General features: G+C 42.7%; 1 protein-coding gene across 2 annotated transcripts; it reads left to right on the top strand.

Annotated features, from left to right (window-relative positions):
• The first annotated feature begins 780 nt into the window (after positions 1 to 780).
• TM4SF19 (transmembrane 4 L six family member 19) lies at positions 781 to 14,550 on the top strand. 2 transcript variants are annotated; one of them, XM_082625573.1, is made up of 6 exons: positions 781 to 1,083; positions 7,292 to 7,493; positions 7,898 to 7,975; positions 10,118 to 10,287; positions 10,532 to 10,715; positions 14,415 to 14,550. In XM_082625573.1, the coding sequence occupies exons 2-5, from the start codon at positions 7,314 to 7,316 to the stop codon at positions 10,710 to 10,712; spliced, it is 609 nt and encodes a 202-aa protein (XP_082481699.1). In that variant the 5' UTR covers positions 781 to 1,083; positions 7,292 to 7,313; the 3' UTR covers positions 10,713 to 10,715; positions 14,415 to 14,550. The 2 variants fall into 2 exon arrangements, with proteins under 2 accessions (XP_082481699.1, XP_082481700.1); XM_082625574.1 differs by lacking the exon at positions 14,415 to 14,550 and adding an exon at positions 11,238 to 11,320.
• Positions 14,551 to 16,182: the final 1,632 nt, after the last annotated feature.

Genomic DNA, 16,182 nt, shown 5'->3' with positions numbered 1-16,182 from the left:
CCTCACAAGTTTATTTTGAGAATTAAATAGGGTGCAAGATGCCTCTCCTGGGTTAGTCCTCTCTTTTTTTTCTTCTCAGCTTAGCAAAAAGGATTTTATTTGCATTGTCTGTTAGGACATTTCATAGTTAGGCAATTAGAATGGTTTGATGACAGAATGCCAGATATCACTCAGATTTTAGAAGGTATTTCTGTTCCCAACTCAGTGGCTTATCTAACAGCAGACACTCTCATATCAGTATCATTAAAATGGTGGTACAGGGCTTCCCTGGTGGCGCAGTGGTTGAGAGTCCGCCTGCCGATGCAGGGGACACGGGTTTGTGCCCCGATCCCGGAAGATCCCACATGCCGCGGAGCGGCTGGGCCCGCAAGCCATGGCCGCGGAGCCTGTGTGTCCGGAGCCTGTGCTCCGCAACGGGAGAGGCCACAGCAGTGAGAGGCCCGCGTACAGCAAAAAAAAAAAAAAAAAAAAAAATGGTGGTACAGATGATGGTGGCCTAGAGCTTGAACAAAAAAGCTAGAAAGTTATTAAAGGAACCACAGCTAAGAGCAAAATAAGGAAGGTGATAAGGAAAAAGTGATGGCCGCCCTGCTTGGTGCTGTTTTTCCAAAGAGCCCAAACTCTGCAGTGAGTGAAACAGATACGGGCCGGTAGTGTGTGAAAGAGTGTTGCTGCTTGGGAAAGAAAGGAGGATAAGGTTATTTCTCATGGGTGCATCCTCTGACTCATTAAAGCATTTTAGCTCACGAGGCCATGCCTCCTGGTTCCTTTCTTAGGGTCACATGAAAATGAGTAGAGGGTGGATCATCAGGAGAGGGCTCTTCAGGAAGAGGAAAGCTCCTTTATTGCAGGCCTGTGGGCAGCGGTGTGCGGGCATGCATGCCCACACACACACACACGCCTGAGTGACTTCCACATATAAATAGCACCTCTCTGGCCCTCTGTAGGAGTCCTGAAAGAGGAGCCTCCAGTCCAAACCTGCAGGAGTTCCAGCTGAGGCCACAGGAGTTCAGACCCACTCTGAACACGGAGCCCTTCTCCAGGTTCTTTCTCTCCCATTCTAATTCTTGCCACCGGATGCAGGTAAGCAGAAATGGAAGGGCCCAGTGAGGGGATGGCCAGGGAATAGTTTGGTCTAGCAGTTAAGAGCACAAACTTCCAACTCAAAGGAGATCTGGCTCAACCACTGAGCAGCTGTGTGACTTCAGGCAATTTGTTTAACATCTCTTTGCCTCAGTCTATCAACTTCAGGCCTTTACACATGCTTAGAATACTTTTCCCTTCCCAACTTTGCCCGTCTAATGCCTTGTTGTCAAGTTTTAGCTCGTACAACACTCCTTCCAGGAGGCTCTGCCTTGCTTCTGCAGATAGGATTAGGCAATCCTCTAGTGCTTCCATCACACCTACAGCTGGATTGTTCTGCTCCACACTTGCTCATTGCCTGGTTCGTGTCCCCACCAGACTTTAAGTTCCTCAAGAGAAGAGTCTGTCTCTGGTTCACCAGAGTGAATAGTGCCTGGCAGATAGTGGTCACAATAAATATTTGACTGGTGAAAGAATGATAAAAGTCTGGCTAGGTGATGAGTTAGGTAGAGAGACACACAGAATTTAAAGTCTTTTCCTCTATGTGACTCAGCTGATCACTTAAACTGTTGCCCAGACATCTAGGTAATGATTTGTTCACCCAGCCAGGATCTCAGGTTAGAACAGCACCCCCTCTAAAGCCTGGGTGTAAGGTTTTACCTTATGATCCTGCTTGTCTCTTCAGATATCAAATTAGCCAAACTCTTTGCTAATCTCCTGGCTCACATTTGTGGAAGCATTTCTCAGAATGTTGTGATTTCTAGGGGAACAAATCAAGGGGAGGAAGTGAAACTCCAACTGAGCCACAGCCCTCCTAGATGCAGCAGCCCAGCAAGTGCTTTTAGCAGATTAGTTGGACAGCCAGGATTCTCTGAATCCCCCTCATCCCAAAGGCCACACTCAACTTAGTTTTCCCTCTGCACGTTCATATCTTTTAGCTTCCCTTCTAAAACTTTCCTGATAAGAAAAATTTCCAAAGAAGAGATTGTCGGGGTGGGGAGGTTCATGTCGGTGATCTATTGTCTAGACAGGCCTTACTCATAGGTGGAATGATTCAAAGGAGGCTGAAGGCATTCCTGAACAAAAGGTTCTTCCAGCTGGTGGTCTAGAGTGTGCCTCAGTGTCCAACCACACACCAGTCCTTTCTTGGGCCCCTGACAAAATGTCAGTCATCTGAGAGGCATGTGGGTCAAAGTCGTTACTTGTTAACACCCTGGACACACACTGAGAGCTCGGCTCTCAGTGGCAGGAAGGTCTGGGGAGGGAGGCTGCTTCACAAACTGTTTGGGGGGGTTGTTATCATACAGATGCCCTGCCCGCTGACAGCGGAGCAGGCTCCTCACCCTGAGGACCTGTGGAGGAAGCAGCCAGTACCATACCGGCTTGGAGGACACTTCAGGAAAAGAGGTCTCTGTGGTGGCCCCCTGGGGGAGGGGGCAGGGGAAGGGACAGACCATCCCTCCTGATTCCTGGTGCCCCCTCTTCCCTCCAGGCCCCATGTATCCTTGGAGTAAGGGCCACTGTTCCTCCGTATCCTACCCCCAACTCCTCCAGCGTGTGCCCCCCTCCACAGAGACCCGAACTTCCTTTCATCAGGGATGAGTTATTTTATTCACCATTTGAGAAACATGGCTTAGAGAGCAAATACCCTGTGGAGAGGGCACATGGTGAAGGCAACTCATCCCACTAAAATATTAGCAATTGCATCAGAAAATTCCCTGCTGGGAGGAGCAGCTGAGGTGAGTTTGGGCTCTGAGATTAGGGAAGCAAATGTCACCAAGGGCTGAGGAGGCTGGGGAATGGGGGTAGGGGCGGGCAGGACAAGAGCACCCCCTTTCCTGCCCCAACCAAATGGCCTGCTCAGTGCTGTGTCTAACACGAGTCTCTATATAAGCTGAAGTCTGGACAAACAAAAAAAACCCTAGGCTAATCAAGTTTTTTTTTTTTTTAATTAAGTTCATAAATTGTAAAACCCTTTTTAAAAATGTATGATAAAATCGAAATTTAGGATAGTCGTTCCCAGGAAGGAGTACAGGAAGATGATAGAGAGGGCACACCTGGGGCTTCAATAGTATTAGTGGTAAGAATCTATTTTGTAAACCAGTTGTGTTTACATAGGTGTTGTTCAATTATTCCACACAACTAGCAAGAGCAAATATATTATATACATTATGCTTAATTCTTTAACTCTGAAATATTTCATTACATATGTAGGTGTATGTATATATGTAAAAGAGAGATTGGGGTGGAGGCTTTGATCTATACATATTTTCTGGTTATGGACAAAGCTGTGTGTTAGGAGGGGAGTGTCAAGAGCCTTAAGCTGAGCCAGACATGTAACTGAATTGCAAAGTGGCAACAACCCACTTCTTGGGGATGTCATGGTACTGACTTTTTTCAGATCCACATTGACATGAGTGTACCCAAATATTACTAGTCCTATTCTAATTCATATAAAAAAAAAAAGTTCACAGATCAGTGAAAATTTAAAAGGGAGAAACGGCTATAAGTAAAGGTGTGTAGGAGGCATTTTACAACCTATCTAGACATGACATTTTAATTTGTAATCAATTTTATTGATATATAATTAAAATATAATAAAATTCACCAATTTTAAAAGTAGTTTGATGAGTTTTGTCAATATATATATAGTTGTATATTCATAAGAATCTAGATATAGAACATTTTTATCACCTCAAAAAGTTTCCTTATGTACATATATTAATCCCCTCTTCTATTCTCAGCCCCTGGCAACCACTGATCTGCTTCCTGTCACTAGTTCTGCCTTTCCTAGTGTTTATAATTTCATATAAACAGAATCATACAGTGAGTAGTCTTTTGTTTCTGGCTTCTTTCATTTAGCATGATTTTGAGATTCATCCATGTTGTTGCATGTATCAGTAGTTTATTGTTTTTTATTGCTTAGTAGTACTAATTGTATGGATATACCACAGTTTATCTGTTCACCTATTGATGAACATTTGAATTATTTCTCACTTTTTTGTATTTCTCATTTTTAATTGATTTTTTATTGTGGTAAAATATATATAACTTAAAGCTTGTTATTTTAACCATATTAAAGTGTACAACTCAGTGGCATTAATTACATTCACAATGTTGTGTAACTATATATTACCATTACCTGTTTCCAAAACTTTTTCATTACCCCCAAACAGAAACTCTGTAAACATTAAGCAATAACTCCCCATTCCCCCTTCCCCTCAGTCCCTAGTAACCTCTAATCTACTTTCTGTCTCTATGAATTTGCCTATTCTGGATATTTCATATAAGTAGAATCATACATACTTGTCCTTTAGTGTCTGGCTTATTTCATTTAGCATAATGTTTTCGTGCTTCATTCATGTTGCAGCATGTAACAGAACTTCATTCTTTTAATGGCTGAATAATATTCCATTGCACATATATATATATATATTTTTTTTCATTCATTCATCTGTTGGTGGACACTTAGGTTGTTTCCATGTTTCTAATTTTTAGTTATTATGAATAAAACTCCTATGGACATTCAAGTACTAGTCTTTGTGTGGGCATGTGTTTTCATGTCTCTTGGATAAATATATAGAAGTGGAATTACTTGATCATTTGGTAAGTGACTGTTTAAGAAACTGCCAAGCTTATTTCCAAAGTGGCTGTACAATTTGCATTCTCACCACGTATCTGTGAGAGTTCTAGTTGTTCCACATCCTCACCAACACTTGGTATAGTCCAACTTTTTAACTGTAAAAATTCCAGTGGGTATGTAGTAGGATCTTATTTTGGTTTTAATTTGCACTCCCCTATGTTAATGATGTTGAGTGTCTTTTCATGTTCCTGGTTGTCATCCATATAGCTTTTCTTTTGTGAGATGAAGTGTCTGTTCACATCGTTTTCCCATTTTTAAAAACCATTGTTTGCCTTCTTTTTTTTTTTACATTATTTTATTTATTTGGTTGCGCTGGGTCTTAGTTGTGGCAGGCGTGCTCCTTAGTCACAGCTCGCAGGCTCCTTAGTTGCAGCATGCATGTGAGATCTAGTTCCCTGACCAGGGACTGAACCTGGGCCCCCTGCACTGGGAGTGTGGAGTCTTAACCACTGCACCAGCAGTGAAGTCCCTCAGTTGTTTGTCTTCTTATGGTAGAGTCTTAAGAATTCTTTATGTATTCTAGATACAAATCCTTTGTCAGATGTATATGAGGTCACATTCACATACATATTTACAAAATATGTATTGTGAGGGCTTCCCTGGTGGCGCAGTGGTTTGGAGTCCGCCTGGTGATGCAGGGGACACGGGTTCGTGCCCCGGTCCAGGAAGATTCCACATGCCGTGGAGCGGCTGGGCCCATGAGCCATGGCCGCTGAGCCTGCGCGTCCGGAGCCTGTGCTCCGCAACGGGAGAGGCCACAACAGTGAGAGGCCCGCATACTGCAAAAAAAAAAAAAAAAAAAAAAGTATTGTGAATAATTACTCCCAGCCTGTGTTTTGTCTCTTCATTTCCTTAATGGTGTCTTTTGAAGAGCAAAATTTTAATCTTGAAGTAGTTTAATTTATCACTTTTTGTAGGTTGTACTTTTTGTGTTCTATATAATAAATCTTTATCTAACCGAAAATCCCAATGATTTTCTCTGTTGTTTTCTTGTAAAATTTTTATTAGGTTTAGATCCATGGTCCATTTCAAGTTAATTATTGAATAGGGTTTGCAGTAATAGGCAAAGTATATATTTTTGTTTTGCATATGGATTGTTCCAGCATCATTTGTTGAAGAGACTCTCCTTTTCCCACTAAAATACCATCTTTTTCAAAAATCATTTGATCATATTTGTATAGCTCTATTTCTGAATTCTCTAGTCTGTTCCAGTGGTCTGCATGTCTGTATACACCATTACTTTGCTGTCTTGATTACTGTAGCTTTATAATGTCTTAACATCACATGATGTAAGCCCTCCAACTTTGGTCTTCTTTTCCACATTGTTTTGAAAAATCTAGGTCTTTTGCATTTCCATGTAAATTTAGATTCAGCTTGTCAGTTTCTACGACAGAACCCTGCTAGGATTTTGACTGAGATTGCACTGATATTGAGCCTTTTGATTCATGAACATGGTATATCTCTCCATTTATTTGGGTCTTCTTTATTTATCTCAGTAATGTTTTATAATTTTTAGTGTACAGGTCTTGCACAGATTTTGTTAAATTTATCCATAAGTATTTTCTATTTTTATGTTATTGTAAATGATGTTGTTTTTTTAACTTTTATAATTTATCGTTGCTTGTATATAGAAATACAATAGAATTTTTGTATATTTAATTTTTTATTCGGTAACCTTGCTAAACTCACCTATTAACTTTTTGATAGATTCCTTACAATTTTCTACACAGATAATCATGTTACTGTGAATAATGATATTCTTACTTCTTTCTTTCATACCTGTGGCTTTTGCTGCTTTTTATTTTCTCATTGCACTGGAAAGGACCTCCTGTACAATGTTGAATGGAAGTGGTAACAGCGGACATCTTTAAAATGACGTCTTTTAAAGCAAGAGGATGACACCTTTAAAATTTTGTTTTTCGGGCTTCCCTGGTGGTGCAGTGGTTGAGAATCTGCCTGCTAATGCAGGGGACACGGGTTCGAGCCCTGGTCTGTGAGGACCCCACATGCCGCGGAGCAACTAGGCCCATGAGCCACAGCTACTGAGCCTGCGCGTCTGGAGCCTGTGCTCCGCAACAAGAGAGGCCGCGATAGTGAGATGCCCGTGCACCGCGATGAAGAGTGGCCCATGCTTGCCACAACTAGAGAAAGCCCTCGTACAGAAACGAAGACCCAACACAGCCAAAAATAAATAAATTAATTAATAAACTCCTACACCCAACATCTTCAAAAAAAATTTTTTTTGTTTTTCTGTATCAAGTAGAAATAATCACTGGCTTTAATAGAGGTACAAGCAACTTATGATGGGGTGAGGAGCGTGTGTGTGTGTGTGTGTGAGAGAGAGTGGGAGCTGGCAGAAAATGGAACAATTAAATTCTATCCATTGAGAAATATTTATAAGATGCAGAGTTTTTAAGCAAGTTCCTTGGCTCTTCTTGATCTGACCCTAGGAGGTGACAGTGCCTCTGGTCTATTTCCCCTTCTCCACCGTATGCTCCTGGGGTTTCCCCTACCCACCAGCTCCCAGTAACAGAGCTACCATGACCCTCTTTCCATTGGTTCCAGGACAGTGTCTTCTCTCTGTGTGATGGCATGCTCACGGACCTGCTCCCAAATACTGGGGCTGAGCCTCGGGACTACAGCCCTGTTTGCTGCTGCGGCCAACACAGTGCTCCTCTTTCCTAACTGGGATGTGACCTACCTGTTGAGGGGCCTCATTGGCAGGCATGCCATGCTGGGCTCTGGGCTCTGGGGAGGAGGCCTCATGGTAAGTGTCTGGGGTTCCCTGGGTGTGAACTCCCAAAGTGCCCCTTAGGGGTGGAGCAGCGAGGTGGGGGTGGGGGGAGTGTTTTGATTCCTTGAAAAAAGGCTTGAACTAACAAGCTGACTGTGGGGTCTATAGCAGCTCCAAGGGATAGAAGACTCTAGGAAGACTGGTCAAATGTCGCTGAATTTTGGACTAGGCAGGCTTGGTGTGAATGCTGCTATTCATAGTCACATTAGGCTAGTCATCTAAAACTGGGTCCTGACAGTAAAAGCCAAGCCCTCTGGGAAAGGTAGGGTAATTAAGTCCATGTGAGATGTCTAACCACTCTATTTCAACATCCACAGGTGGCAGCTAGAGATGTAAATTACCCAATCTCTTTTTAACACTCTTCCCTCTTCCCCTAGGTTCTCACTGCAGCTACCCTCATCTCCTTGATGGGCTGGAGATATGGCTGCTTCAGTAAGAGTGGGCCCTGCCAAAGTGTAAGCACCCGATTCCGCTCTTCTAATACCTAGAATGTCCCCACATTCTATTACTTTAGAGGCAGAGTGAAAAGAGACAGTTTCAGTCTTGGGGTTTGAAGTCAGGTCCTGACCGTACCTCTCTAAGGGTCTAAAAACCCTAAGCTTTTGGGCAAGTTTTCTGAATCTCGGATCCTTCTGTAAAATGGAAGGTAACAGGATCAAGTCCAGGGAGGAAGTGCTTAATGAACCATAAATGTCTACACACATGTGAGGAACTGTTCTTTTTTATTTTTTTATTTTATTGATGTATAGTTTACAATGTCCTGTTAATTTCTGCTATATAGCAAAGCGATTCAGCTATACATGAACTGTTCTTACTAGTTTTAGCCTATTGAACAATATGGACATGAGTTATGTACACTGTAGTCATGTGTCATTGATAGAAAATTTCCTGGCTATTTTTCTTAATTTTTCTTGGAGTTGAAAGATTCTCCAGAGATCATCTGATGACTAGATTCTAGTCTAACCTCTCCATTTTACAGGTAATGAAGCTGAGGCCCAGAATAAATTTGCACTTTATTAATTACAGCAACATCTATATATATTTGAAAAATCTCAGTACATAAATGTATAAGATATATTGCTCATTCAGTCTCAGACACATGAATTTGTGGCCTTTTTACAGTAACTCTGCATCCTGCTTTGATATCTACATCCCACATGTTGGGAACCCTGCTGATTCAGAATTGTATGTTAAAGAATTAAATATAAACACCCACACATTTCATTCACCATCTGTTCTCAGTCATGTCTGGTTTTCCCCTAGGCAAGTGGTTCTTGGACTTGAATGTGCGCATCAGAATCCCTGCAGCGTTTGTTAAAACACAGATTGCTGGGCCCCACCCCCAGAGTTTCTGACTCTGTAGGTCTGGGGTAGAGCAAGATGGGGAGGGGGGGAAATTTGCATTTCTAACAAGTTTCCAGGTGATGTGCTGTTGCTGGGACAGGGACCACATTTTGAGAACCTCTGTCCTAGGCTTATGTCAGACTAATTCATCTTGAATCTTGTAACTTAGAGTCAAAACTTACTACACAGCTTTCTGCGGCCCCTCTCGAGTTCTAAACCAGTTTGACATCAGTGGGAAAACGACTCTGATTCTGTATAAAAACTACACACACACACACACACACACACACACACACATATATATGTTTTATTTAAAAATTTAAAATATGTGTTTTTTGGGAAGGAGAAAAAAAAATCTAGTATCCTGAGAAAGAAACCAATCTGGAAGTTAGAATCCTGCCAAGGAAATAAACACATTGCTATCTTTTGGGAAGGAAATGAGTGGTGCACAGACTAGAAAAGTACAATGACAGAACCCGAGTCATTTCAGAGTTGACTGTAATTTCTCTCTGTCTCTGCCTCCCTCCCTCCCTCCGTCCTTTTCTTCCTTCTTTCCCCTCTTCCTCCCTTCCTTCCTTTCATGCTTTATCTGAGAAAGAGAGGAATCAGGGATGGCAGCTTGGAACTTTTGAAAAAATACAGCTTTCTTTTTTTTTTTTTCTTTTTGCGGTATGCGGGCCTCTCACTGTTGTGGCCTCTCCCGTTGCGGAGCACAGGCTCCGGACGCGCAGGCCCAGCGGCCATGGCTCACGGGCCCAGCCACTCCGCGGCATATGGGATCCTCCCAGACCGGGGCACGAACCCGTATCCCCTGCATCGGCAGGCGGACTCTCAACCACTGCGCCACCAGGGAGGCCCCTACAGCTTTCTTTTAAAAGGGTCAGAGGGGGGCTTGCGATAACCAATCTGACCCTTTAAGCCAGAGACTGAATGACTGCAGTCTGAGTGACAAAGTTTTTGATACCATCTGCTGAGAAGCTCTGAAGAGCCTGCTGAATCAGGCTGAACCTGATGCTGGGACCAGGTGCCAGTGTTTCCCCCTTCTCCATTCCTTCTTTCCCACCCCCTCCTGGCTCTACCCAGTGACCCCTCATCAGCCAGCCTACCTTGGCTATGCTTTAAAGGAGGTGCTGTGGGTAGGATCATCCCCATGACTGGGGAAGGCCTGAGCACCAGAGAAGTTAGATTTGTCCAGATCAGCCCACAAGTCACGACCCCCTCTCAGGCTCACTGTTTCTTCTCTCCTTCTGCAGATGCTTACTGCTCTGTTGTCAAGTGGCCTGGCTTTTCTTGGAGCCTTGATCTGCTTTATCACTTCTGGAGTAGCCCTGAAAGATGGTCCTTTTTGCATGTTCGATGTTTCGCCCTTCAATCAGACACAGGCTTGGAAACATGGTTACCCATTCAAAGACCTGCATAACAGGTAAATGGATGGAAACTTGGATTTGCAGTCTCTTCAGAGAAAGAAAGACACAGAAAGGGATTACAAACTCCTTTTAGTCATGCGTTCTACCATCTTGCTTCTCTGATGCTCAGAAAATTGCAAATGCAACAATAGTCACCCTCAAAAGTCTAGTCCTACGACCTGAGAGAACCCAGGTTTCTATCAAGGTTGCTGGGATTTTCTTACTTATTCCAACCCCTGGTCTCCTTATTTTTGGGGATAGGAATTATTTGTATGACCATTCACTCTGGAACTCTGTCTGCCTGGAGCCTTCTAAAGCTGTCATTTGGCACGTGTGCTTTTTCTCCGCCCTCCTGTGCATCAGCCTCCTCCAGATTCTCCTGGTGGTCATTCATTTCATCAACAGCTTCCTGGGCCTTTTCTGCAGCCTCTGTGAGAAGTAACAGGTAACGCCCTCTTTTTTTTTTGATTAATTAATTAATTTATTTGTTTTTGGCTGAGTTGGGTCTTCCTTGCTGCGCGGGCTTTCTCTAGTTGTGGCGAGTGGGGGCTACTCTTAGTTGCAGTGCGTGGCCTTCTCACTGCGGTGGCTTCTCTTGGTGTGGAGCACGGGCTCTAGGTGCACAGGCTTCAGTAGTTGTGGCTTGCGGGCTCTAGAGCTCAGGCTCAGTAGTTGTGGCACATGGGCTTAGCTGTCGCGAGGCATGTGGGATCTTCCTGGACCAGGGCTCAAACCCGTGTCCCCTGCATTGGCAAGCAGATTCTTAACCGATGCGCCACCAAGGAAGTCCCGGTAATTCCCTCTTAAACATGAGTGTTTTCATCATGAGCTGCCTTGAATCTTTTCTGCAGGAGTGGGTATGAATTATAAACAAATTTCCCTTTTAGGTAGTCATGTAGTAATAATAACAATAATAATTCCTTGCATGTATGTCAAATGATACAATGCATTTTAAATCACATTGTAGGGACTTCCAGTGGTTAAGAATCTGCCTTCTAATGCAGGGGACAAGGGTTTGATCCCTGGTCAGGGAACTAAGATCCTACATGCCATGGGGCAACTAAGCTGCGCTCTCTAGAACCTACGCACCACACCTAGAGAGCCTGCGTGCTGCAACTACTGACCCCGCGCACTCTGGAGCCCACGCACCACAACTAGAGAAGACCGTGCGCTGCAACGAAAAGCCGGCACACTGCAACAAAAAGATCCCGCATGCCGCAACTAAGACCTGATGCAGCCAAATAAATAAATTAATTTTAAAAAATCACATTGTAAACTGCAAGATGATATATTAGTAGAAGAAATAATTATCATTATTATTGTGTAGGAACTTATAGTCCATAAAATGTCCTCCAGCCATGATCTCATTTCAGCCTCTCAAAAGCCTCATAAAATTGGCCACACGTTACAGATGAAATTGAGGCTCCTAGAGGATAATGGACTTGCTGCCCAAAAGCAGTCAGTTAGGTTCAGGTAAAGTCAATACCTGGCCCCCTACTTTCTAAATTCAAGTTCACTAGCTTAATGGACTGAATTATGTGCTCCCAAAATTCATAGGTTGAAGCCCTAACCCTCAATGTGACTTTGGAGATAGGACCTTTAAGAAGCTAATTTAGGTTAGATGGGGTCATAAGAGTGGGACACTAATCGAATAAAACTGGAATCCTTATGAGACAACAAGTACATGAAAAGATGCTTAATATCACTAATCATCGGGGAAATGCAACTCCAAACCATAATGAGATATCACCTTATACTTGTTAGAATGGCTATTATCAAAAAGGAAAGAAATAACAAATGTTGATGAGGATATGGAGAAAAAGGAACCCTTGTGCCCTGTTGGTGGGAATGTAAACTGGTGCAACCAGTATGGCAAGCAGTATGGAGGTTCCTCAGAACATTAAAAAAGAACTACCATGTGACCCAGCAATTCTACTTCTGGGTATTTATTTGAAGCAAACAAAAACCCTAGTTCAAAAAGATCTGCACCCTCATGTTCACTGTAGCATTATTTTCAATAGCCAAGACACGGAAACAACCCAAGAGTCCACCAATGGATTAATGGATAAAGAAGATATGGTACACACACACTCACACACACACACACACACAATGGAATACTCTTCAGCCATAAGAAAAATGAAATCTTGCCATTTGTGACAACATGGATGGACCCAGAGGGTATTATGCTAAGTGAAATAAGTCAGAGAAAGCGAAATACCATATGATATCACTTACATGTGGAATTTAAAACAACAACAGCAACAAAACCAAGTTCACAGATGCAGTGACAGACTAGTGGTTGCCAGAGCTGGGGCTGGGGCGTGAGAGAAATGGGTGAAGGGAGTCAAAGGTACAAACTTCTACTTATAAAATAGTTAAGTCATGGGGATATAATGTACAACAAGGTGACTATAGTTAATAGTACTGTATTGCATATTTAAAAGTTGCTAAGAGAATAGATCTTAAAAGTCCTTATCACAAGAAAAAAAATTTTTTGTAACTAATGTATGGTGCCAGATGTTAATGAGACTTATTGTGCTGATCATTTTGCAATATATACAAAAATCAAATCAGTATACTGTACACCTGAAATAAATCTAATGTTATATGTCAATTATACCTAAAAAAGACATTGTAGACTGTATTTCCAGCATAAAAGCATGATTAAGTTTCAGAAAGTTTATTCACCTATATTAATAGATTTAAGGAGGAAAAAATCCTAATGATTTCTTCATAAATGCTGAAAAGGCATTGATAAAATTCAACATATATTCTTTTTTTTTTGCGGCACGCGAGTCTCTCACTGTTGTGGCCTCTCCCGTAGCTGAGCACAGGCTCCGGATGCACAGGCTCAGCAGCCATGGCTCACGGGCCCAGCCGCTCCACGGCATGTGGGATCCTCCTGGACCGGGGCACAAACCCGTGTCCCCTGCATCGGCAGGCAGACTCCCAACCACTACGCCACCAGGGAAGCCCCCAACATATATATATATATATATTTTTTTTTTGCGGTACGCAGGCCTCTCACTGCTGTGGCCTCTCCCGCTGCGGAGCACAGGCTCCGGACGCGCAGGCTCAGCGGCCATGGCTCACGGGCCCAGCCGCTCCGCGGCATGTGGGATATTCCCGGACCAGGTCACGATCCCGTGTCCCCTGCATCGGCAGGTGGACTCTCAACCACTGCGCCACCAGGGAAGCCCCAACATATATTTTTAATAAAACTCTTAAGAAAATGAGAAAAGACAGGTCCTTCCTTATCATAATACAACATATCTATCTCAACTCAAAAGTCAGCATCATGCTTAATGAAGGAATACTAGAAACAATCTCATTAAGGTTGCAAATAAGATGATGACACTCACTATTGTCACTATGATTTAATATTGTTCTTGAGGTATTAGCCCAAGCAAGTATTCAAAAGGAAATTAACAGATATAAAATAGGAAAGAAGGTAAAGTTATCATTATATTCAGACAATATTATTACACATCTAGAGCACCCAAATAAATTATATTACAAGCAATAAGAGAATTTCATACAATGTCTGGGTACAAAATAAATATACAGAATCAAAAATCTTCATGTATACAAACAACAAGCAGTTAACAGGTATGGAGATGGGGAACTCCCATTTACATTAGAAACAAAAAAGGAAAAAAAAAACCTAGTTACCAACAAAACAAGAATGTGAAATATTTATTGAAGAAAAGTAAAATATTACTAAAGGATACAAAATAAACATAAACAAATATAAAGGCATGCCATGAACTTGGATCGTAAAATATAAATGCCCTTAAACTAATCTATAAATTTAACATGATGAATAAAATCACTGAGATTTGGTGGAAGAGCATATGCAATAAGCTGGTTTTAAAGTTCACAAGAAAAATGAACAACCTTGGACAGCCAGGAAACTTCTGAAGAAGGCAGTGAGGTGGGACTAACTCTACTAGATATTAAAAGCTAATATAAAACTACAATAATTCAAAAAGTGTGGTATATTAAATGGACAAATTTGTGCATCAGACTAGGGAGCCCAGAGATAGAACTAAATATTTGTGAGAATTGAGTATATGCTAAAGAGATGTGGGGAAAAAGAAAGTGGATGATATACCAGATCTGTCTCTCCATGGGAGCCCAGAGGAAAAGGCCATGTGAAGACACAGCCAGAAGGTAGCCATCTGCAAGCCAAGGAGAGAGGCCTCAGTAGAAACCAACCTTGTTGGCACCTCGATCTTCGATTTCCAGCCTCCAGAAAATAAATTTCCATTGTTTAAGCCACCCAGTCTGTGGTATTTTGTTATGGCAGCCTGAGCTGACCAGTGTTCAGTGCTGTTCAATAAGTGGTATATACTGAGTGCCCACTGTGTGCTCGGCACTGCCATGCATGCTGTGAATTCAAAAATGACTGAGACATGGTCCTTGCCCTTGGGCCCTGCCCTGTCCTTGAAGAGCTCATGGTCATGTTAGGGAAACTCATCTACTAATAATTTGAATGTCATATGGTAGGGACCATGTTAGAGGTCAACCCAGGATGTAATGAGAGCTTGAAGGAACCAGGAACCTCTAAGGAGAGGGTCTGTGAGAGATGAAGGAAGGCATCAGTCATGTCTGAACTGATTCTTGAAATGGTTAGCCCAGCAAAGAGGGAAGGAAGCGTTTTCCCAGCAGAGGAAATAGAAGCTCAAAAGGGGAGACACAGGATGGTGTGGGTGGAGAACTGTGTTGCCACAGCTCCTCAATGTGGAATGTGGAAAGCAGAGCACCCCCCTCTCTCCTGTTTCGGGATCTTTGTTCAGGATGCATATTGGGGGAATTTCTTCTTAGTGTTTGAAGCTGGCAGGATAATACAGCTTTCTAAAACAGGACCAGACTGGTGCTCATAAGCAGGAAAGGCATCCTAAGTCTGCTCCTTCCTGACGTTTGCCCTGGAGCAGGGGTGTGGTGAGGCTGGGGGAACTGCAGGTTAGCAGTTATGGATTAGATCAGGACACTGCAAACTTTTTCTGTAAAGGCCCAGATTATATATTTTTTTCACTTAGTTATCTTTTTTTTTTATATATAGTTTTGCCTGGCCAGATAATATTTCAGACTTTGAGAGCCATATGGTCTCTTTTTGCAACTACTCAATTCTGCCAATATTGCAGAATGCTAATCTACTGATGCTGGGTTGTAGTGAAGGAAAGTACAGTGTTTATTGCAGGGTGACAAACAAGGAGGATGGGGAGCTAGTGTTCAAAAGACTCATATTCCCCAATGGCTTTCAGTGCAACATTAGGGGTGAGGGTCCCAGGGTGTGTGATCAGCTCCTGGACATTCTTCTGATTGGTTAGTGGTGAGGTAACTGGGTGAAGTTTCAGGAATCTCAACCATCGAATCTCTGGCTCCAGCCAGTCTATGGTCTAGCATTTGCGGTCAGCAGTTTCCATCTGGTGGGGGTCCTGGTTTCTGTGAAAACAATTTAAGAATGTGCATCAGCAGTAGATGAGGGCAATGTTTTCTGAGCAGGAGTCAAAGGTTATCAATCACCTTAGGTACTTTTTCCCCCAATTTTATTTGTGGTAAAATACACGTAACAAAACTTTTCATCTTAACCACTTTTAAGTGTACAGTTCAAGGGTATAAATACAATCATAATGTTGTACAACCATCAGAAAAAAGAATGTGCATCAGAAGGTTACCTATATCCCTCAAGGAGAAGATAGGAATCCTGTAACTCTTTTTATGACTGACCTATTGTTTATTATTACTTTTCTTGCTTGACTGATTTGTGTGTGTGTGTGTGTGTGTGTGGTATGCGGGCCACTCACTGTTGTGGCCTCTTGCGTTGCGGAGCACAGGCTCTGGACGCGCAGGCTCAGCGGCCATGGCTCACGAGCCCAGCTGCTCCGCGGCATGTGGGATCTTCC

This window comes from Mesoplodon mirus, assembly GCF_964341445.2.
Source record: "Mesoplodon mirus genome assembly, chromosome: 6".
NCBI lineage: Eukaryota > Metazoa > Chordata > Mammalia > Artiodactyla > Ziphiidae > Mesoplodon > Mesoplodon mirus.
This window is presented reverse-complemented; position numbering and strand designations above follow the sequence as displayed.

Bases quoted from the DNA above. Each gene is read 5' to 3' on its own strand.
- TM4SF19 (XM_082625573.1), top strand. From the start codon at position 7,314: ATGGCATGCTCACGGACCTGCTCCCAAATACTGGGGCTGAGCCTCGGG. The intron at 7,976-10,117 runs GTAAGCACCCGA...CTCCTTCTGCAG, and splicing joins AGAGTGGGCCCTGCCAAAGT to ATGCTTACTGCTCTGTTGTC. The intron at 10,288-10,531 runs GTAAATGGATGG...TTTTGGGGATAG, and splicing joins TTCAAAGACCTGCATAACAG to GAATTATTTGTATGACCATT.